Source organism: Podarcis bocagei, assembly GCF_964188305.1.
Source record: "Podarcis bocagei genome assembly, chromosome: 11".
NCBI classification, from domain to species: Eukaryota; Metazoa; Chordata; class Lepidosauria; order Squamata; family Lacertidae; genus Podarcis; species Podarcis bocagei.
This window is the reverse complement of record NC_138136.1, coordinates 38831868-38855129: the sequence shown is the minus strand read 5'-3', so window position 1 is coordinate 38855129 and position 23262 is coordinate 38831868. Positions and strand designations below refer to the sequence as shown.

At 41.2% G+C, this 23262-nt stretch overlaps 2 protein-coding genes across 9 annotated transcripts in view; one reads left to right on the top strand and one right to left on the bottom strand.

Moving 5' to 3' along the window:
• SREK1 (splicing regulatory glutamic acid and lysine rich protein 1) overlaps window positions 1–14573 on the top strand; it is a 28175-nt gene extending 13602 nt beyond the window's left edge. For all 7 annotated transcript variants that reach the window (XM_081212793.1, XM_081212792.1, XM_081212791.1 and 4 more), the window contains 7 exons: window positions 333–463; window positions 2218–2326; window positions 5424–5708; window positions 6416–7000; window positions 7645–7740; window positions 8956–9094; window positions 12467–14573. In XM_081212793.1, the coding sequence (XP_081068919.1) occupies window positions 333–463; window positions 2218–2326; window positions 5424–5708; window positions 6416–7000; window positions 7645–7740; window positions 8956–9094; window positions 12467–12616 (1495 nt within the window). In that variant the 3' untranslated portion in view covers window positions 12617–14573. The remainder of the gene's footprint in view (window positions 1–332; window positions 464–2217; window positions 2327–5423; window positions 5709–6415; window positions 7001–7644; window positions 7741–8955; window positions 9095–12466) is intronic.
• Window positions 14574–15102: 529 nt separating this feature from the next.
• Window positions 15103–23262, bottom strand: part of LOC308597166 (interleukin-6 receptor subunit beta-like) — a 64824-nt gene continuing 56664 nt past the window's right edge. For both annotated transcript variants that reach the window (XM_081212785.1, XM_081212786.1), the window contains 5 exons: window positions 22816–22968; window positions 21890–22033; window positions 20762–20858; window positions 18627–18708; window positions 15103–17264 (listed from right to left, as the gene is read on the bottom strand). In XM_081212785.1, the coding sequence (XP_081068911.1) occupies window positions 16788–17264; window positions 18627–18708; window positions 20762–20858; window positions 21890–22033; window positions 22816–22968 (953 nt within the window). In that variant the 3' untranslated portion in view covers window positions 15103–16787. The remainder of the gene's footprint in view (window positions 17265–18626; window positions 18709–20761; window positions 20859–21889; window positions 22034–22815; window positions 22969–23262) is intronic.

Sequence of the window (23262 nt, the reverse complement as noted above, 5' to 3'; positions counted from 1 at the left end):
ACATAGACTTCAAAAAGCAACGAGCCTTAATGAGAAAAGGAGTTGACAGGAAAAAGGAAAGAGAAAGTCTCTTTTCCCAGGTGTTTAACAGAGAACATAAATAAAGGTAGATTTTCCGCCATCCCTTACCTGCAGGGACGAGGTATAATCCAAAGTAGTTGTGGACTTAAGAATATGAGGCTTGTGCTGGTCCCCAGTTCTGTGGCTGACTGCACTATAAAATGAATATTTGGGTGTGAAGTGCCTATTTTTTTTCTGTGTGTCTAGTTCAACTACCTGTGCATATGTGCAATGACGTATAACTGAATTGAGTTTGTGCTTGTTTAATTTAGAATAAATCACTCCAATAATGCAATAGTGAAGCCTCCAGAAATGACGCCACAAGCTGCTGCTAAGGAGTTGGAAGAAGTGATGAAGAGAGTACGGGAAGCCCAGTCTTTTATATCTGCTGCTATTGAGCCAGGTAGGATATTACTACTTTCTTGCAATACGACTATCTCCACTGCTAGGATGAAAGTATCTCCGCTGCAATGAATCCTGGTGTATACTTAGAATAGCTTTTTATTATTTATTTATTTTTAGATGTAGGGAAAGGCCAGCTTGAGCAGCAACCGGTGGACAACATTATTTTGTGACCCATCTGTTTTTGATGGCGTCTGAGTGGTTTTACACTTTACACCGTGAAGCTAGACCTGTTCATGCGCTGGGTAGCACTGCTTTCTATTGTCAAAGTGCTGAATGGAGTCCTTTTTATTAACCGTAACATAAATGTATGGGGGTTTTTCCCCTTGTTGGCCCCTCCTTTCAGTAACTCCCTGTCTCCTCCACCTTCTCCCCTGCCAGGCGTCTTGCTTCTTCTTCAGTCTTTTCCTTTTATCTTGCTACCTACTGTGCTCACATTCCTCCTTACCTTTTTTCTGTGACCTAATCCCATCCAGTCTCCCAACCTTTTCTCTATATATCACAAATAACATTCCTGGTTCAGCAAATCATGGTTTGGTGAAGTGGGAATGAAGAAACAAGCTGAGGTTGTTCTCTCTTCCCCACTGCCTTGCACACTCAGCTTCAGAGAAAACTTCCCAGTTTCTTAAACCGGTTTCCTGTGATATCTGAACTCATTAGGAAACTTCATTGCAGCCACTTCTTTCTTGGTTAGCTCTATTCTGAAACTGGGCAAGTGAATGAGAAGATTCTAGCAGTTTTGGCGAAGGGGAGCATTGGAGACAGAGATTTGGTTCATCTCTAATCTTCCTAGTTCACCAAACTCATTTGCAATCCTAGCTTATAGAGAGCACTCCTCCCAATGTTCTATGATAGCAGTTTCAGAAGAGGTCTCACTGGCAAGAGCTGACTGTTAAATGATTTTCTAATGAATGTTGAAATATTTAGCTTGCCAATTATTATTATTAATTGTAACATTTTAACCAATTTAAAAAGAACAAATAGCGCTGACTGACATGCAGTTCCATTACCTACCTTACAAGTATCTGGCACTTGCATATCAGATGCGTTGGGTTCTTTGCTTTTAAAAAGGTGTATGCTATTATTTTTTTAAAAAATTCAACTTCCAAATCCAGAAATATCTATTACTGCTTAAGAGGAAGATTCAGTTAATATTGTTTCCTGACCTGGCTGGCCAGAGTTCATTTGATTGAGCTGATCTGAAAATCGCTGGGATTAAATACATCTATCAGTGGAATAACTTTGACTAATGTTTGTCATCCGTATTCCCAATCTATTGCTTCATTTAGTGATTGGTTATAAAACATATATTATTGAAACCGTACTGTAGGGGGACTAGGTTTTCAAGCATCAACTCCTTAATTGTAATAGTGCTTTGGCAATAAAATACAGTGCTATTATGTGTGTTTCTGCATAGTTTTTCAAACTGCTTTATTGGAATTTGTGTTTCTCTCTGAAGTGAGTTTTGCCAAACATGTTTTAAACTTGTGCATTGTGGCGGCAACATAAATCCCATTCCTTATTTAGCTAGCTGTTTATAATTATCTGATTTATGTGTACTGCTGCAGGATGGCTGCACTCAACGAATATATGCAATGACTTTCTTGGATGTTTCTGAAGGATTTTTGCAAAGAAGGAAGATGTGCAGAGAGTAGGCCCCTTGCAATATATGTGGTACATTCCACTTGTGCCAGATTGTTAGCTGGAATCTGTAAATATTCTGAGCTTACACTGCAAAGTCGTTTTTTCTCTCAGAGTCTGGAAAGAGCAGTGAAAGGAAAGGTGGTCGGTCGCGCTCCCATTCACGTTCAGTATCCAGATCTAGTTCAAAATCTCGAAGGAAAAGATCACACTCAAAACGCAGGTAAAATTCTCACGTATAAATCCTCTGAAAGCAACAGTTGACCTGTCCCTTCTCTGTTTCTTAAGGAAATTCAATTTAAGCCGTTAATACAATTTGTGGATGGTTGAAATGAAGAACTGTTTTGAATTTGAATTCCTTATTTTTCATGGCAAGATGGAAGCTGTAGTGAAGCAGTTTCGGAAATGGTTACACAGTAAATCCTGCTGAATCCAGAGGACAAAATCTATCCGTTCTTCCAAGAACCCCTGTGCTTCCACCAATAACTGCTTTTGGGTTTTCTTTCCTCCTCCTCTGGGGAGTAAAATGAAGGCATACTCTCTTAGAAATTGGGCTCTTGAAAGGATGCCTCACTGCTGCTTCCTCCGAAAGCCCAGTTGGGAAGAGGGAGAGGCCACACGCACTTCCACTGCCTGTTCAGTTTGTGGAGGCGATAGCTTTCTGCTAAACCCCAACTTGCAGAATTAAAAGCATCTTTCCTTTATTGAGAATGGGGCAGAAAAAAGATAAGTGGTTTTGCTTCTGCATATTGGGCTTTTGCAGAAAGTGGCAGCTATGCCCTTTACAAAAATTAATGGAAAGCTAAGAGAACACCTTTCCCCCATCCTTAACATGTCACATCACTCAAAATATGACGCTGCTGTCTGTGCTTCTGACGTTAGAGGGAGAAAATCTCAGTGTCTTGAGTTTATTAGGTAACTGAGCTGTTTGCCCTTAATTTTAGCCTCACAGTATAGCACAATTTTTTCTAGTTGTTAGGGTTTTGAAGAAAAGGTGCAAGCGAAATAATGTAAGTTCAGCACAACGGAGATTTTGATAATAAAGTCAAAATAAAATTAAAAAATCAGAAGTGATTGAAATGGATACAATTATAAAAACACATCTTACATTATACAAGGAAGGAAATAGAAAAAAAAATGCCACCCAATAAAACTATATTTTGGAGGGATTTGCCACTCCTGTGACTGCAATGTCATATATTTAATATATAATCCCACAATAGGGGTGAAATCAGAAGGATCAGTGCCACCCTTAGCTGCTTAGATACCTCGGTTTCTCTGAGATAGCAATGAACATAACTTTCTTGAATTAATGAGTATAGCGTGAAGCTTGTTTCCATTACTAACCAAGCAGCTACCAGTAACTATACATTTAACTGCTTACATATAAGATCCACGTTGCCTTTATAAAAATTATACAAAATACATAATTCAGGTCTAGGATCACATTTTTATCTATTAAGTGTCCTGATTTTTATAATCACTTGTTTCAAAAATTCATGGACTTTGGCACAACTCTGCCACATGTGCCAATCAGCTCCCAGTGGTCCACAGCCCTGATCTTGTAATGTCAGCCAAACATGCATGAAGTTGTCCCTTAACATACTGTGTCAATGCTTCTGAAGTTCAAGGATGGAAATCATGGCAACATGAGTTTTTAGGTAACTGAGGTAGCCCCCAAATCAAATGGTCTGTTTCCTCTTAATTTTTGCCCCGGAGTATACAGCAATTAAGTATCTCAGATTCAGATGGTGTTTAGTACGAATTATGTCATAGTGAATTATTTTTACATTTTGTTACATCAGTCTTTGTTTATCTAAATATCCGACATTGTTTTGTTCTTGTTGCCTCTTTGGTTTACAGGTCCTTTCTTTTAAGCAAAACCACCCACTACCACCTCAATTCTAAATCTGTTGTGATGGCAGTCATACTATTCAGTGGAAGTTTAATACACTTTAAGTACAGAGGAGTGCCATGATGCTAATAAGCAATGGAAGTACTTGATTTAAAATGGGCCTTCTGTGTAGAGTGTGCAGTCCCATTCACTAGTTTCCCAGTTGCAGTACTGGATCTGAGAACATGGTTTTTTTATGTGTTTTATCTCTCTGTTCTTCTGGTCAATACAATAACAAATATTAAAATCACACAATGCAAGGAAACCAGAATAAGTATTTGATCAGCATGCTGAGCAGTATATTGGATGAGGTAGGTAACAGTTTGAAACATCTCAGTGGAACAGCTTTGTTACTTCTGTTGGGTAGCCTTTACAGTCTAGCCAGCAACCTGGGTGGTTTGAAGCAAAACAGGTCTGGGTAGTGCCTGAATAGCTGACCACCTGGAAACAACATCTATGCTGCTTCCATGATAGAAGAAAGGCAGGATATAAATGTAAGCAAATAAATGAAATACAAATTTCGTTTGTGGAAACTTACAACAGAACGTTAGCTCCACTTCAAATCTCTAGCATGCACACACACTCCTATTGCGTCAGATGAGTATTGCAATAAATAAAGGCACTGAATAGGAACCCGAGCAAGTTCAGTGAAATTGTTTTGCAGATACTTTCATAAATGTTTTCCGGTACAAAATCATTTTGGGTGATCCACAAATGTAATTTTATACCCATTTAGTTCTTAGCTTGCTGGACCTCACTTGGATCACAAACAGCAGCTTTGCTTAATCCTTTGCAGTGCATTGTATAGCTTGGTGATGATGACACACATTAAAATATTCAGGGAGCTTTCCAAAAATAAATACTACTGATGAAGGAGATGTATCTCTTGGGGGTATTCCTTCGGTATATGGACCATTTGAATGAGCCTCAATAATGAAATGCAGTGTTTCTGTCTCCCATATCCCACCCTGCCCCCCCCCCCCAATCATGGGCATGTTATAGTAAATGTCTGCACACAATCCAAAGAAGGGGTTGCCATTTAATACAAACTGCAAAGCTTTGTATGCATGGAAGCAAATTTCATGAGATTCTTCTCCCTCTGAAAAAAGTGGGGGAAGGAGGCCTCATTATGGAATACTTACACCACATCTTAGTTCTGTAAGTAATGCTAATTTGAGGTCGCACTTTGCTGTGCATTATTTTATCAGTTTGATTGCCTTTTTCAAACAATTTTGTTTTAGTTACCTTTTGCTAGGAAGCTAATTTTGATTTACATTCTCTCTTTTATGCCCGTTTTAAATATTGTTTGAAAAATTGTAAATTATTTTGTACAGTGGAGTGCAAATTACAATTTGTATGGTTTATAATAGGGATTGGTGAAACAATGTAGTCCATAGCATTTATCATTTGCTGTTGCATGCTATAGGAGTAGATCTCGCGACAGATCCCGCTCCAGCCAAAAGGATAGATGTGATCGATCCCGCTCCAGCCAGAAGGACAGACGGGAGAGATCCGTCTCCAGCCAGAAGGACAGACGGGACAGATCCCGCTCCAGCCAGAAGGACAGACGAGAGAGATCCGTCTCCAGCCAGAAGGACAGACGGGACAGATCCCGCTCCAGCCAGACGGACAGGCGCAGATCCAAAACTCCACCCAAAAAGCGCTCAGAATCTAAAGAAAGGCTGAGATCAAGAAGCCGGTCGCCTTCTCGGTAAGATCCTATGATTAATTTATTTCTTTTATGTTCCTTGTGAGGTATTGAGCGACTTCCTGAACATTAGATGTAGGGTTACAACCTCACCATAAAATAGTGGTTTTTGTAGCATCCCAACATTTTCACTTCTTCAGTATAACAAATAGCTCTAATTTTATCTCCTTTTTATTATTTACTTATTACTTGCTTAAAAGCATTTCTAAACTACTGTAAAATATAAAAACAATATCCATGAAAACAAAAATTCAGCCCCCAGATCAATAAAACGGTATAAAAATCTAAAAGCAAATAAAACAGATTCAGGAGGTGTTACCCTTCCTTTACTAGATTTACTACTGCTCTACTAGATGCTCTTCTGCAATCCTGAAGGTATGCTTGAGGGTGGCAAGAAGCTCTTTAGTTGACTTTTGTTTTTTTGTTTTTTATAATTATTTTTATTAAGGTTTTTTTTTTGGGGGGGTTACAAGGTACATACATCATCTCTGTTATCAGATCATGAAGTCCTTTCTACAGATCAGTCATTTAATATGAGACTTTGATGTTGGTTGGTGGGGAGAAAAGATGTAGGGGTAGGAGGGAAGGCGGGGTAGTAAACATTAATTCTTTTACATAGTATAGGTGTGAGGTTTTTGTGTCAGCAGTTGACTTTAGTCCTTTGTTGTAATGAATGCTGCACAGTTTAAATTAATGTTTTCATTTTACAGGGAGAAGAGGAAGGAAAGCAAAGAGAGGATCATAGAGAAGGAAAAGATTAGTAGAGAAAGAGACCGAGAGAAGGAAAAAGAGAAGGACCGAGACAAGGATAAAGACAGGGGCAGGGAGAAGGAAAGGGGCAGGGAGAGGGAGAGGGACAAAGAGAAGACGAAGGATAGAACCAAAGATCGTGCAAAAGATAAGGACAAAGACCAAGAGAAGGAAAAAGAAAGAGACAAGGAGAAAGTGTCAGACACAGAAAAAGACAAAGTCAGAGGGAGGGAAAAAGAGACAGAGACTGAGAAGGAGGAAGACAAGGAGGAGGACAGCAAAGAACAGCTAAAAGGAAAAGAGGAGGACAAGGAGAAAGATCAAGAGAAAGAAAAAGCAGAGGAGAAAAGCAGTGAAAAAGAAAAAGAGAAGGAAGCAGAGAAGCCAAAAGATAAGGACAAGGAAGGAGAGAAGGCAAAAGACCGAGATAAGGAGCGGGAACGAGAGAAAGAAAAAGAGAGAGATGAAAAAAGGAAGAAAGAAAAGAGATCCAGGACACCCCCCAGAAGCTACAGCTCCTCAAGAAGATCACGAAGTTCCAGCAGGTTCAGTTTTTTTCTTATCATTTTGCCATGCTTTGTAGATTTATTGCTTCTGTTTATGAAAAACCTTTTTTTGAGGGAAAATGTATTCAAATCAGTGTAGAATAAATCATGTCTTTAGAATTGCAAAGAAGAAGAAGGGATAAATACAGTAGGCTCTTGTTCTAGGAGGCGGCGTGTGGGGTTTGCACATAAAGTCAAAATCGTATACAGAACAACCTCTGCACTGCTCCCACATGACCCATTTCTACCTTTCTGAAGCCAGTAAGCTAAGTGGCCCTTGCCCCCTTGGGAGGCTCTTGTGCGGGGTCTAGAGACTCCCACGAGATCTCTGCCTTGCGTGCATTTAATTTGTGTGATTGCGCACTGAGCACGTAAGGCTGATTAGGGGAAATCCTGAGGTTTCCAGAAGTGCAAAAAATCTTTATGGAAAATCTCCCTAAGGTGTGGTGAACTGAGTGTGCCCAGTGGCCAGTGAATGCTGACAGTTGGGTCAGGGGGAAAAGCAGAAAGGAGGTAGAAGGGGAAGGCATGGCTGGCTGACTAAAAACAGTGAACAGGAGCTCTCAACACTGCAACATTTTGTTACAGTTCCCACTTGTGAATTGTAATTTCCAACATTAATCTTTAATTATTGAATCCTACAGAGATAGACGGAAGAGGATGAGCCGAAGTCCCTCAAAGTCTCCAAGATCATCTAAAATTACAAAAAGGAAATCCTCTCGATCTCCATCTCCAAGGAGGTAAGTGTATAGCTCTACCACGCAAGGTCCTACAGTATACACACCTCACTCTGTTAGTGGTCATTTTACTAGAATGACGAGAAATTGGGGTTGGCACACACACATGCATTCTGGAAATACTTATATTGAAGTGTGATGCATAAAATGTTAAACTCAAATTATAAGGAAAAGGGGATGTGAATTTTAAGACTGGCATTTGTATGAGCTGGAATATGGATGCACTTTTGATTTCTTTGCCAGTGGAAAATTACTTTCAGTAGAGCTGAGTATGTGGAAAAACTGCATTATACTTCTGAGAAAGCATCAAGCAGTTTACAAAATAGCAGTTCATTCCTGCTGGATAATTATTTTACATTTTTATAGCACTTGCATGTTCAAAATCTTCTTACATATGTTGCCCTGGGAAGCCCAGCCAGATGGGCAGGGAATATTATTATTATTATTATTATTATTATTATTATTATTATTATTATTATTATTATTATTATTATTATTGCAATAGGATTATCCCAGTATTGCAGCTGGGGGAATGAGGCTAAGAAAACTAGTTAGTTGCCTGAAGCCACCTGCCGCATCTTTAGGCAGAAGCAGTATTTGAAGTGGGCACTTCGAATTCATGGCTAAGACTGCAGAATTATTGGCCCCATTCAGCATAAAGCTGGAGAAAGGAGACAGAAACATCAGAAAAAACTTTCTGACAGTAAGAGCTGTTCAACAGTGGAACGGTCTCCCTCATGAGGTTGTGGACTCTTCTTTCTTGGAGGTTTTTAAGCAGAGGTTGGCTGGCCATCTGTCCTGGATGCTTTAGCTGAGATTCCTGCATTGCAGGGGGTTGGACTAAATGACCCTCAGGCCCCTTCTAACTCGGCAATTCTACAATTCTAAGCTTGTTTTGGCTCTCTGCTTTAAATAGCAGGTACAAAACATATGTTGTAATCCACATTTTGCACGAAAGATGAGCCAGGGACCCTCTCTCCCTCTCTATTCTGCCAGTGTTGGGAATAAGGTTCTGGCTTGTCTCACTTGGCTAGTTTCTTGCCATGGTGGGATGTCAGACAATGTTATTGGCTGCTCCCCTCTGCCCCTTCATGTGGCACGTTCAGCATTTGTGTGAAAGTGTCCCTATGTGCACACAGCAGATGTATACAGGGGAATGTGAACAGAGCATATATGACCTTTATAATTGCAACTTCTTCAATCTTATTTTCAAAACAGAAATAAGAAAGACAAAAAGACCGATAAGGAGAGAGACCTGAGTAATGACAGAAGAGAGAGTGAGCGGTCTACCTCCAAGAAAAAGAGTAGCAAAGACAAGGATGTTAAAGAGAAATCTGATAAAACCACAACTTTGAAGGTAAGCCCCTGTGAATGAGTGAGCAAGCAAGAAATAGGTGTGGAAAAGAATGCTTGTCATTGACTGTTTGGATACCTCATGCAGTTTCCTCTAAGGTGGTGTTTGGTGATCATTGGTTGCTTCTAAAGTGCCTAGCACCTCGGCAAGAACATCTTGATCACTACAGGCTGGGTGGATGTGGGGAATCTAAAGAAAATGTAAATTACACTGCAGTTGATGAATTGGACTAAGTAGACCACTTAGTAGAGCAGTGCACATGCCATTTAGCAGTATGAAGCTGGAAGGTACAAAGTGGTTGCCTGGAGCAAAATGTCAGGTGCCAACAGCCCACATGCATTATCAGCTCTTGAGAAACAACATGCCAAGGCTGGCTCTTAGCGGAGATCCTTCTTCAAGGTATCTTTAAAATATTACAGACGAGGGCAACAGAACATGACCATCACCCTGAGATTACAGTGGTACCCCGCAAGACGAATGCCTCGCAAGACGGGAAACCCGCAAGACGAAAGGGTTTTCTGTTTTGGAGGCGCTTCGCAAGACGAATTTCCCTATGGGCTTGCTTCGCAAGACGAAAGCCCATAGGGAAATCTGTGGGGACCTCTTTTAAATGCTGGTGGTGGGGAGCAAAGCCTTCCCCCCCCCTCCGGCCTTCAGAAGAGGTCCAGGAAGGCCGGCGGGGGCCGAAAGGCTTTGCTCCCCACCGCCAGCATTTTAAAAGCAGTCCGGGATAGCAGGGAAGAGCTTCCCGCTATCGCGGACGGCTTTTGAAGGCAGGCGGGGGGGAACAAAGACTTTCGCCCCCCGCCCGCCTTCAGAAGAGGTCCAGGAGGTTCAAGTACATTATGTTGGTATGGGAAACTGTCGTGTGACGGGCCAATGGCCGTAATAAAGATCAATCCAATCCAATCCAATCCAATCTGTAGTGCTCTAATGAATTGGGGGGATCCTGCAGAATGATTTTTTTTCTCTTTTCTTTTGATAGAGCACCTTTGTTGTGTACTATACATGGCTGGGTGGTGGTGGTGGTTGTTATAGCAGTGTCATCTTGTTGGACTGCCTTATTTCAAAATCCAAGATGATAAGGAGAACATTCACAGTGTCATTTCATGTTAGAGGCAACAAAATCATTTATATTGGCCTGCACTGTTACTTTCTACTCTGAGCTGTTTGCCTATCCTCTTAGAACTGGAATCAGTTCACAAGATTCGCAAAGTATAGCAGGTGGGGACTACCTCAGCAGGAGAATCCTGTCTGTTTCTGCTTCAATACAGAAATGAGCTATGCCTACACCACTTCAAAAGTATCAGGAGTGTTCTTAGTAGCAAAGCAGGTCCTCACTGTGTTATCCAGTGAGCACTTGAATGTGTGAAAGAGCCACTGTGGATCGAAAACCACAAATAAAACTTTGTATTACTTCACATTAGCTTGAACACAAATACTTTTTAATAGTGTCAAGTTACACATTGAACTGCAAGGCCTCAAGAATTGCACGTACAGTGGTGCCTCGCAAGACGAAATTAATTCGTTCCGCAAGTTTTTTCTTCTTGCGAGTTTTTCGTCTTGCGATGCACGGTTTCCCATAGGAATGCATTGAAAATCAATTAATGCGTTCCTAGGGAAACTGCCTTCAGACCAGGTCCGGGGACAGTCTGTCCCCGGACCTCTTCTGAAGGCTGGGGGGGGGGGACAAGGGCTTTTCTTCCCACCCCCAGCATTTTAAAAAACCCTGGGACAGCGGAGGACTTCTCCGCTGTCCGGGCGATCTTAAAATGCTGGCGGGCGGCATTTTAAAATCGCCCGGGACAGCGGAGGACTTCTCTGCTGTCCGGGGCGATTTAAAAGCCCCTGGGAAGGCAGGCAGGGGGGACAAAGACTTTTGCCCCCTGCCAGCCTTCAGAGAGGTCCTGGACCTCTTCTGAAGGCGGGCAGGGGGCAAAAGTCTTTGCTCCCCCCCGCCTGCCTTCAAAAGCCCTCCGGGACAGGCAGGCAGGGGGGAGCAAAGACTTTCGCCCCCCGCCCGCCTTCAGAAGGTGTTCCCTCCCCGCCGCCCGGCTTCGGAGCATCGTTCCGAAGCCCGGCGGCGGCGGGAGGAGGCGTTCCCGCCCCACCGCCCGGCTTCGGAGCATCGTTCCGAAGCCCGGCGGCGGCGGGAGGAGGCGTTCCCGCCCCACCGCCCGGCTTCGGAGGAGGTCCGAGGACAGTGGGGAAGACGCGCTGCGCTTCCCCGCTGTCCCGGATATTTCCCTATGGGCTGTCGTCTTGCGAAGCAAGCCCATAGGGAAATTCGTCTAGCGGGTTTTCCGTCTTGCGAGGCGTTCGTCTTGCGAGGTACCACTGTACTAGGCTTGGCATATTCTCAGTAGTAACCCCCTTCCCTCTAGAACTCTTATGGAACAAGATCTCTTAGTGCTGGTGTTTAGGAATATGAGTAGCTGATCTAGTTTGCTTCCATCCTTTATTTGAACTTGAGGTTCTGGCATGGGATTTCTGACTGAGATACAAAGAACTACTTTGGGACATGCCTAGTGGAACCTGATTTTTGTTTTGAATGGGAGGTGCTTGTTGCCACGGTGCCTGGTGGTAGGGTATCTCCACATCATAGGGTTTCATGGCAAGTGACGTTAAAGAAGCAGGTATGAGTATAGCTAGGTATTTTCTGGGAGTTTAGCAAAAGAAATGCAGAGGTTACTTCACCTAGTTCCTAGTCATGGGTTGGAGAAAAGAATACCCCCTGTGAAACTTTATCCTAGTTTTGGTGGATCAGGAAGATACAGCCTCCTGGTCCCTCTGATAGTTCTGGATACTAAAGAGCCCATCATTTCCAGAAACACAGACTTGCAGAGCTGGCCTAGACCTCAACACTCCTGTCTCTAATATTAGACCTTGGTCCTAGGACTCTCTTCTTGTTCTCCTCTTCCTCTTTCTGTCAGAAAACCCAAGCTCTATTTCAGTGATTGAGGGCCACATCCTATAGGTCCTCTTGTCCTAATAAGCTCTCCTTTAGTTTCTCTCCCGCTGTATTATTTATCCTCCAGGATTTGCTTTGACCATCGCTCTGTCAGCAATGCCTGATGCCGTATCACAAACTGCTTTAAAAAAGTCTTTTGAAACTAGAGGAGGAGGACCATGTCATATGGGGGTGGGGAAGAGGCTTTATTGAGCCTGCAGAAGTAGTTGTGCAATTTTAAATACACAGACAGTAATATTTTAATCGGGAAGACAGATTTGGCTGCTCATATCTATTCTTAACAAGTGGGCATCTTTAAAAATAAAATGCTATAACTAAAGTGGTATATACTAATCTGAAATGTATCAGAACGTTATTACGGTCTTTTTATTCTACAGTTTTTTGCTTTTTAAAACTTTGTGCAGGATAAAGATCTGAGTAAAGAGAACCAGAATTCTGAAATTGACGAAGAAGAAAAGGAAGACACACCTCCTGCAGAAGAAGTCAAACTACAACAGAATGGGAACTGCCAACCAAATGAAGAAAACCTCTCAGTTAAAACAGAAGATGTGTAGAGGACTGAATTGACCTCTGACCCAACTGTGGAAAGAGACAAAGCTTTTCCTCCCCTCCCCCACAACCCACCAAAAGAGGATAAAAATTACCAAGCAATCAAGCGGACATGTTGTGTTGTGCTAGCAGCACTCCGGGTTCTTTGGGTGGTTTGGTCAACTTGAAGATGAGCAAGAAGCAGCACTGACCAGTAGGATCTGCTGCAACAAGAGCCAACAGCATTGGATCTGATCATCTGTAGGAATCCATGCATTTCAGTGATAAGACTGGTTGACAGCTGTTACAAATAAGTGGAAAGCTGTAATCTGTACTACCCACAAAAGTTGCTGGGGATGCTTTCAAAGTTGTTAAAATATTGGTAGTTTGAATTTTTTTGTTTTGCTTTGTGGGTTTTTAAACTAAACTCAATGTGATATGTTTTGATAATGTGCTTGAAAATGGTGCAGAGATACACATGCTTCCCTTGTTGTTGTACATGACAGTGATGACAAGTTTTATCCTAACACAGTTTTACAGTTATTGTGTTTATGCCCACAAAGGCAAGTGAAGATTCTTTAATTTGTTGCTTGTGACTTTCTTTTTATATTTTTAAGTAATTTCCTTATAAGACTAAAAGCTTTCTCTTACTAGTAGTTGATCAATGCATGCTAATGTTCAGATTCTAGAAAGAACGGCCATGTTTATACTAGATTTCCATTCTTCCAACTATAAGCACATCTCTGTAGTAATCTCCAAACAACTGGCTTGGTTTTGAGCTATATTGTAGTGTGTCCAGTCACCTGCAAATAGGACAGATACCCATGACAAGATTGTTTTGTTTTTGAGTTGGGATGTGGGAGCACAAGCTAATGCTTTAGTGCCTTCTTTGAAACACAGAATAGTGATTCCTAGGAATCACATGTTATTTAATTCCCTCTTTGTCTAATCCTTTATCTTCTAGATGGTTCTATCACAATAGTAGGTAAGCATCTGAGAGGTCAGCCTTGTGAGTACTTGGTGGTTATTTGATAACAGATTGAAGATATGTTTAAGTGGAAAAAAGGGTCATAGCTGAAATCAAGATTCAAGGATCATCATATAGTGGACGTGGCCCTGTCTGCAATCCAGTTATCCTATAAATTAACTATAGTGTATGCCAAACTGATGAATTGAACAGTTCTAAGTAAACGTATATCATAACCGAGTTGTGGACTGGGTATCGGAATCAAAAGTGCCCTTTTAAAATAGTTATCTTCTAACACCAGTTGTGAAGCATGACAGGGACAACTTGCAAGTTCTTCCTGGAGAAGACATAAAACCACACAGATTCCTGTTTACTTGTTGAAAAATAGCCTGTAAGAGAACAGCACCTGAAAAATGCAACTCCTCTCTGAATTCATTTCAGCATTGTAAGACTGACAACAAAAGGTTGTACCCTAAGATAAGATTACACTAAAATCAAGAAGTGTTTTGAATATAACATAACACAATCAAATTGCCTTACCTCACAGGAAAGAGATGGAAAAGCCAAGTAAAAACTAGCTTTCATTTTGTGTTCTCTAAATTGCACTTAATGCAAATGTAAACCTTTTATGGTAAATGGAAAAATTAAAACATGCTGTAAGGAAATGAAGCCCATTGATTGTGACTCTGCTTTAATAGCCCATTGTTTTTTGTTATAGTCAAAAGTTTTTCTCTCTCCTTTTGGCCTCTGTGTACATTAAAACTATAGTGAATGCTTTACCATGTAAAGTATGGACAGTCTTTTTTTTTGATGTTTAAGCCACATGAAGTTGGCTGGCAAACAGCTTATTCTGATAATAAAGGAATGACAAATCTCATATGCGTCTTGAAAGACTGAAAGATTGTGTCTTGGAACAACAGCTGTCATATTTATGATGTGTAAGTAGCATAGAGTAAAGATTGTATACTTGTTATCTTTGGTACTATCACTAATAAAATTAAGTATTTTAGAGGGAAGTTATTTTTTGCTCACTTTTTAAAGGAATGCCTAAAAACGGATTGTTTACTAATGGAGCTAGTATTTTGACATGTGTGCTTTGCATTTGCAGTGATAGCAAAGATGAAAAAATCTGGAGTATTGAGGAAGTGTGTGTCTTAAAAATGGTAAAATATCAACATAAAGTAATGCCAACATTTAACATGCATAGAATTAAAGTTCCTCACATTTATTGTCGAGGCTGCTGCTATTCCCCATTTGTAACCATCTGAGGATGTGAAAATCTTTATAGTGAGTTCATGGCTGGGGCAAGTTTTGAACTAGCCAGCTTACAAGGAAATTCTTTTAACTTAAATTGTGTAAGAACTTGCCACGTAGTTTGGTGGAACTTGTTTAAAGTATCTTGAGTCTAGCAGAAGGTCAGAATTCAGGATCCTGATTATAGTTTTCCTCAATGTAAGATAAACAAAGTTCTACAGTGTATATCATCAAGTTAAATAAGAGAAATTAATTTGCTAATTAGGCTTTTTTTTAGGGGGGTGATGTATATTCACTTTCTCCTCATTTCCAGAAGCCCATCACCAGTAAAACTATTTCCCTGCCTCACAATCTGCCAACTCCCATCTTTAAAGAAGAATGCCTATGATTTATTAGGTAGCAGCATCTGCTTAATAAAATAATTAGCCTACTTTTAGCAACAGGTAAGAGAGATGAGGCAGTTGAAGCAATTTTATGGGCTGCACCGCTTTTTGAAAATGAAGATACTTAGTTATATTGTAGAGATAAATTCACTTGATTCATTCTCTGTATTCTTTTCTCTTTGCTATATAAAATCAGTACACAAGATGGCTAAATATGAACAGAAAAGTATGACTATTCAGTATATTAATTACTTACATAACCTGCTTATTTACCTATTGTTTATTAATCAAATCCTTACAGTCACTGCTTCTGCCCACATTCAAATAAAAAATGTGAGTGCCCAGACAGATTGCACAAGACAGAACACTTAATAATGTACGTGCAAATGTACATCCATGTAAATTACCACCATGAGGAGGCCAGGAGTCAGCTTTGCCTGCTGAACAGCAGCCTGAAGGGGGAGAAGGGGGAGTGACTCCACCTGCAGCTGATCAGCCTTCAAGGACACACAGGAGAAGGCACTAATGAGAACCAGCTGGCTTCAGCCACCTTAAGCACAGCTTCCAGCAGCAGACAGAGGTTGGTAACAACGCTTGTAGTTCCTTGCTGCTTCCTGCTTGTCTTGGCCCTTGAGCTCATGATCATCAGATACCCTGGACTGCCAGGCCACACAGATTGCTGTTCACCCAACCCTAGGACTGGACCTGACCGGATGCTGACTGCCTCTAGGCAAGTACACCTCAGAGACTCTTCTGGTTGGCTGGCCTCTCACTCCACTGAGCCCTGCATGTTGTTGCTCAGCAACGAGACTACAACAGGCTGCTTGACATTACATAGAGCAAAGCACTTGGTACCTTTGTGTGTGGCTCAAAAAAAGTGAGCCCATCCAACCATAATTCTCCCAAAGGAGGAGGCACGAGGGCTTAGACAGGGTCCTAGAGTTCTCCCACTTCCTTCCCAAAGCCTAGTTAGCGCACAGTTTTAGAAGGAAATGGGAAGGCTCTAGGACCCTTTCGGAGCACTCGCACCTCCCCAAAAAATATTAATCTGTATGAACAGAAGTTATGTTCTGATTTGTAATCATAAGATACATCATCCCAAATGATTTAATGCAACAGTGTTATGTGCCGCCTGTTTTTAGAAATCATATTGGAGGGATTGCTAGAATGGGGCATGTTGAATTTTCCAACTTTCAAATTCCAAAAAATGAAGGGTGCTGAAAAGTTGCAACATGACTTGGGAATTCAAAATATATTTTGGTTAAACTGATATAATTTGGTTTTGCTTGGTAAGTAACTACAGTAAAATATTGACATTTTACATTTTTTGTGAAATTTCCAATAATTTTAAACTTGTCTTATTTTTGTGTGTGTGTGTTTGTGTGAAACATTGTGCAAAATTGCATAAAAATCAAAACTGCAAACTTTGTAGACTTACCTAAACGTCTAATCACAAAACTAATAGCAGATTTTAATCCCTCATGCCAATAACATATTTTTAGACCCCTCACTGAATATACTTGCAAAAATTGAGTTTCACCCCTAAAATGACATGCCCTACTGCCAGAATCTGTCTTTTAATTGCTGTTCATCTCAACAAGGTGGTTCATGATGATTTTGCTCAAATTTTGACCTGCTTTCTAAGGACAAAGTTGCTGGACTAAGCACCCCCTGACTTGGCATTAGAGGATTTTGAGCAGTGTGTGCTGCTGGTTGTCTTCTTGAATTGTTGATCAACGTCCACTCTAGATGGGCTGCTCCTTTGGGGAGATGTGCTGAGAGCTTCTGCATGGCTCTCTGACTGACAGCCACACCAATATAATCAGTGTGAACTCCAAGCTTTCCCTTCTCGCCGCTGCTGACTTGGTCAGGGATTTTCAAAGGTTTCAGAGTAGTGTCCAGTATTTGCCTTGCAACTGCTTCAGAATGGTCTGTGGAAACCATTGTAGCTGTGCCTGGAGAAAGGGATCTTTGTCTTAACCGTGTCTCTGAATCATCATCTACCACATAAAGCTCATTGGCTTTATTATATGCTTCTGACGGAGTCTGTAAATTGGGTCCCAGAAGAACCTGCACATAAAACAGTTGAAACGTAAGACAATGCATAGTCTTGTTACGGTTTTGTTTGGTTCCTTACTATGACCCCAGTTGAAAAGTGCACTAAATGATAAATGAATTCTTTCATATCAAAGTTAAATTTAATGAAAAGCATTTTCATATGATGAAAATGACCTGACTACCTACTGGTATTACTCTTATATGGTTATACCATGGGTAGGCAAACTAAGGCCCAGGGGCCGGATCCAGCCCAATCGCCTTCTAAATCCGGCCTGCGGATGGTCCGGGAATAAGCGTGTTTTTACATGAGTAGAATGTGTGCTTTTATTTAAAATGCATTTCTGAGTTATTTGTGGGGCATAGGAATTTGTTCATCCCCCCCCAAAAAAAAAATAGTCTGCCCCCCACATGTTCTGAGGGACAGTGGACCGGCCCCCTGCTGAAAAGGTTTGCTGACCCCTGGGTTATACCATTCACCCATACATAACAGAATTTTCCAGTAGGGACTAGGTGAGTTCATTCACTCCCTATATAGTGTACTATATTAAGCAAACTGAATTAATCTTCCATTGTCCCCTTCAATGCAGCCTAGGTTTCGCCTTCCCTTTCTTGTTGGCTAGTAATAATAATAATAATTAATAATAATTTATTATTTATACCCCACCCATCTGGCTGAGTTTCCACCGCCACTCTGGGTGGCTCCCAATCAAGTATTAAAAACAGTACAGCAGAGCTGGCTAGAACCATTTTAACTTGCAGTGTTTGCATAAAATCAGATGTCAAAGTGCAATAGACAACATATACAATTTTTCTTTTTTAAAAATGTAGGCTTTTATATACCGATTAAATAAACTCAACAGATAAAAAGCTGCAAATGAATAGTTCAGCTATAATTGCTTTGGGCAATGGCGCATGGGTTAGGAATCAACCCTTATGTGAAAATGACCCCAGCATGCTGGTATTTTCCTGCATTTATTACAGCCTTTCTCTGTGTGTACTGCTGTAGGTGACTGCATGGGAAAATCAAATTTATGATCCAGAAATAAAAACACAATAAAAGCCCTGCTGGATGAAAGGCCCATCTAGTCAAGCATTCTGCTCTCACGGTGCCCAACCAGGTCCCTATAGGAAGCCAATTCAGTGGGCAGAGATCCCTAGCAACTAGTGTTTAGAGACATGCTATCTCTAAAAGCAGATGGGTCCTGATGATGTCACACTTGTCTGATGTTTGATTGCATTATAACTCTGGTTTTAATAGCAACCTCTTTTTTTCTTTTCTTTTTTACCTCTTTACCTTACCTACAACAGAAACATATGCAGAGAAGTAGGTAGTAATAAATGGTAATGTAACGCTTCAAAACAGTATTTGCATACCCCTGGTGTGGTTCTCTCCATACTCAGCAGAGCAGCGCTATATTTTGGATTTGGTACAGCTGGCCAACATAGCTTTCTTGATCTGCAAGGACAAATTTTGTTTAAGCTTGTAAGAGCATAGTCATTTATTAACATCTTAAAAGTTGCCCAAGCTCCATTCTGACGTCTATATTGGTCAGATACTTAACGTTCACCCACGTCTTTGCTGGTCATCAATACACCCTGTTGCTTGGCTACTGTTTTTACTGTGTTAAAGTTTAATTAATTGTTTTCATTGTGTTGGTATTTACGAACTGTAAACCACTCTGGGATTTTTTATGAAAGGCAGTTTAGAAATGTTTGAAAGAAAGGGGAGTGAGTTGGCAGAAATGGGGTCAACAACAGCCTTTCTGCAACATTTGTACCAGGATTTTTGTGTGGTGCCCTGAACAGTTGAAAGACCAAGTGCCAAGGGGCAGTTTTAACTGCTTTGGGTAACCATTTATGTGGTGGGTGGGTTTTGGAAAAGAAACCCAAAGGGAACAGGAAAACACAGTTCTCAAGCTTGAAGGAGAAAACAGAGTAATTCCCAAATAATCACTCAGAACAAAAGAATATTCCCCTTGTCAGGCAGAAAAATTCTATGAGATGAGGGAGAGGATCCATGACGGGGTTATTGCTCCTTCCTAAGCTCTGGTGGCTTTTTAGCTTCCTATCCCTCTCTGCTTTTTCCATCTAAAAAGTTTAAAAAATAAAGGGAGAGAGTATGATGTCCAGGGAAGAAGGAAACTTTGGGTTCAGCAGAATCAAATCCTCCCCTGACCAGCCATAGAATGGTAAAGGGCAGTGAGGAGAACGGACCACCCCTACCCAATGATTGCCTTTTCCACCCACAAAAAGCTCGACCTACTGTTTCCTATAATGCTCTCCAAGACTGCACCCTAAATAGTCAGTTCTCTTTATATATTATAGCTCTTTTCTTTACAGAGTTACACACATTTTAAAAAGGCAGGCAGTTATCTTCTCTATTGTTCACTAAGGAGTAAAACCTACTTCTGGTTTCCAGTGTTCCAGCCAAAGAGTACAAAGATCCTGGGAACTATTATTTTATTTATTTATTTATTTCATAAATTGAGGCAGGGGAAACACAACCATACTTCAAAACATGCAATAGTTAAAATAGTAAAACAGATTAAAACTACACTCAGTTAATAAGCCCGTCCCTTGGGCATGTATTTATTATAAATGTTATTTAAATGTTCTTTTTTTAAAAAAAGCTTTCAGTAAACTATTTTAAAAAATATTTTAAATGCATCAGATGATTTGCTCTTTCAGACCTGAATCTCCAGACCAAAGGTTGTCCTCAGCAAATAATTTACTCCTATCTGTCACAATATGGTGATTTTCACAGATAAACTTGCACATTTCATGGCCTTAAGGAATAGGCAGTTTATAATTTGCTAATGCCAAGTGCTTTAGAGTCTTTATATTTCTCACAAACAATCCTGTATTGTAGGTCACTGTTACTTTTTGGTCAGTGTTCTGTTTTTGTTTTTTATTTATTAAATTTGTATATTGCCTTATACCCATAGATCTCAGGGTGTTTTCATAGAAGGGAAACGTAATGAGAGTGAACTGACAGAGGTTTAGTAGATGACTCCCTGGAAGACCTGCTCCAACTCTCTAACCACCAGACAATACTGGCTCTAACCATGTTGCCTACTTGTGCTTAATAAATAATATAAGGTAAAGGGACCCCTGACCATTAGGTCCAGTCGTGACCGACTCTGGGGTTGCGGCGCTCATCTTGCTTTATTGGCCGAGGGAGCCAGCGTTTGTCCGCAGACAGCTTCTGGGTCATGTGCCAGCATGACTAAGCTGCTTCTGGCGAACCAGAGCAGCGCACGGAAACGCTGTTTACCTTCTCGCCGGAGCGGTACCTATTTATCTACTTGCACTTTGATGTGCTTTCGAACTGCTAGATGGGCAGGAGCAGGGACCGAACAACGGGAGCTCACCCCGTTGTGGGGATTCAAACCGCCGACCTTCTGATCGGCAAGTCCTAGGTTCTGTGGCTTAGACCACAGCGCCAGCCACGCCTCCCTTAATAAGTAATATAGGCTGGATGAAAATATGCAAGGCAAGGAAACTCTTACCTTTTAAGTATCAGGGAACAAAGCATGGCAATGGCAGCCATGGTCACCATGAGGCCAAGACAGAGGCCAGCCACACTTCCTTCAAATTCCCCAGGATCTGATGATTGGAATGTTCAGAACACTTGTTTAGATTACGTATTGGAAAACAGCTTAACGAATATCATTTGACAATTGAACTATTTGCACAGAGGGCTAATGGAACCTCCTTTACAATTTTCAAGGAGGCCTCTAGAGAGATGTCAAGCTAAATTTTGCAGCCTGAAGTGCTTCTGTTCAGTGTTCTAGCTATCCCAGTCTAGCCAGCCAGCATCCTTTGGCCTCTGAGCACACCCAGTTTTTACTGGGCTGTTTTGGGGGGTCTCTCCCTTTGGATTCCCCCAGACTTCCTGATTGCTCTCTCTTGCGTGCGATGCTATTTTTGGATACAGAAGTAACGGAACTCATAGCCTGAACAGTGGAAACAGAGGAGATTATAAATATGTCCTCTAGCTAGAAAGCTTTTCAGGGTCAACTTCCCTCTGTCAGAATAAATGCCTATTCCTTTCCATCTCATATTGTGTCCTAGTCAATTAAAAACGAAGAAGAAATATTTTCCAAGGGATCCATTTGTGCTGAATGGGGGCTTATGCTTATTATGACCACACCTGCCTGACTCTTGTTTGTGGCTGCTGTAGCTATAAATCCAATGGGTGCAGCTCTTATTTCCTCCAGACTAAAATTGAGGGTATATACTAATAGGAACGCATAAATAAATGCAGTACTTCCCCATACAAATAATTCAGGTAGAAATGGAAGGACTGAGTACTGCAGTGGTCATCTAGGCTGAGGTGAGTGACATTTCTGCTTATGTTATATGGGGACACCTATTTGTTCTGCTGACCCCCCCACCCCCACCAGCCCTCTGTGCCACATCCTAATCTGCTACAGAGGTAATCTCAGTCCTTGGGAGTTGCTTTGGGAATGGGGCAGAGAGCTTAAGTGCTCAGCAAAAATGGGTGCCCCAGTATTCATGAGAGGAAGTGGGATTAGATGCCACCTACTGCTTTAATTGTTTGACACTGTTATCTATCCTGGCAATATTTATATTGAAAAATAAAAATAAACAAATTCTTAAAACCTTCGCAATACCATATTTCAGGGTAGTAAAAATTTGTGGCTGGCTTGGAGCTCCTTCTCCCTTACTGGTGAGTCCTGAGGTCTGCACTCTATAAAGAGTTTTTGCCGTAAGTCCCATCATGAGGTACTGCTGAGTTGAAGGACCGACAGTAACAGCTGCAACACAAGAGGGAAGAAATCAAAATGCTATGACAGATCATGAGTCCAATATAAGATTTCAATACCTCTGTATAGATATATACAGAATTTATCCCAGTTCAGGCCCTGAGATCATCTGTAGGAGCATCACTGGTTTTTCACATGAGTTGGTGAGGCTCATTTGAGATAGACATGAACTGAGCCTCATAGACCAAGCCCTGTTGAATGCTCTTCCAATAGAAATTCAGCAAGCACCTTCTATGTTGACCTTTAAACATTTGCTGAAAGCACTTCTTTCCCACCAGGCTTCTGCAATTAAACACTTTCTATAATAGTTAGTTGTTCTGACTATCGGAGAAAGAATGTTCTCAGTATGGATCTTGTTGTCCCTGCCATGAACTCAGCAGGGAACCTTAGGAAAGCCACTCTCTCTCAGCCTCAAGTCTGCATCTGCAATATGGAAATGGGAGTACATGATCTGCTTTACAGGATTGTTGTGACATTTCTCTGAAGAAATAGAGGAAGTGCTTTGAGCATTCAAAGGTGCCATGGTAAATGTGTTGTTGATAGATAAAGGAGTCTTGGTGACTGAAATTATATCAGTTTTGGCATTTTTTTACTCTGATCCAGTGATGGGAAAGTTGTCATCCTTCAGATATTATTGGACTACAACTCCCATCAGTCACATCCATGTGCAATTTCCTCCAACATTTTTCAATTTAGAAACAAAATGCTGCATTTGAGTGTGAACTAGATGACGAATCTTTCAAGGATAACGTCCAGGCAACAAAGTGACCTACCCACAGAGAGGTTTTTCAAGATTTCGGTGTAGCGAATTCTGTAACCCAGAAGGAATCCTAAGCACTCTTCTGTAGGTATGGCATCCCATTTCACAACAGCTGACTGCTTCGTCACAACTGGAACGGTTACATTAGCTGGACCTTTTTTGGGAACTTAAAAGAGAGTCTCCAAATTAGTTGAGGGTTTTTTTCCCTTCCAAACTAACTTTCCTCAGCTAGTTTTATGCATTTGCTGCCCTCTTGGACTTAACCACTGACTGGTGGTCACCAAGGCTTTGGTCTGCCCCAAATGCATGAATCATAGTGGTCAGACTATCCCTGTGCAAGAATGGCCATAGTTGGTATCCCAAGCTGTGGGTAGTAAAAGGCACACCTAGCCACTGAGGTTTCCTGGGCCTCCAGTGTTGAAGATGTCTCCAGGGGCATCCCCAAACTATGAACATAATC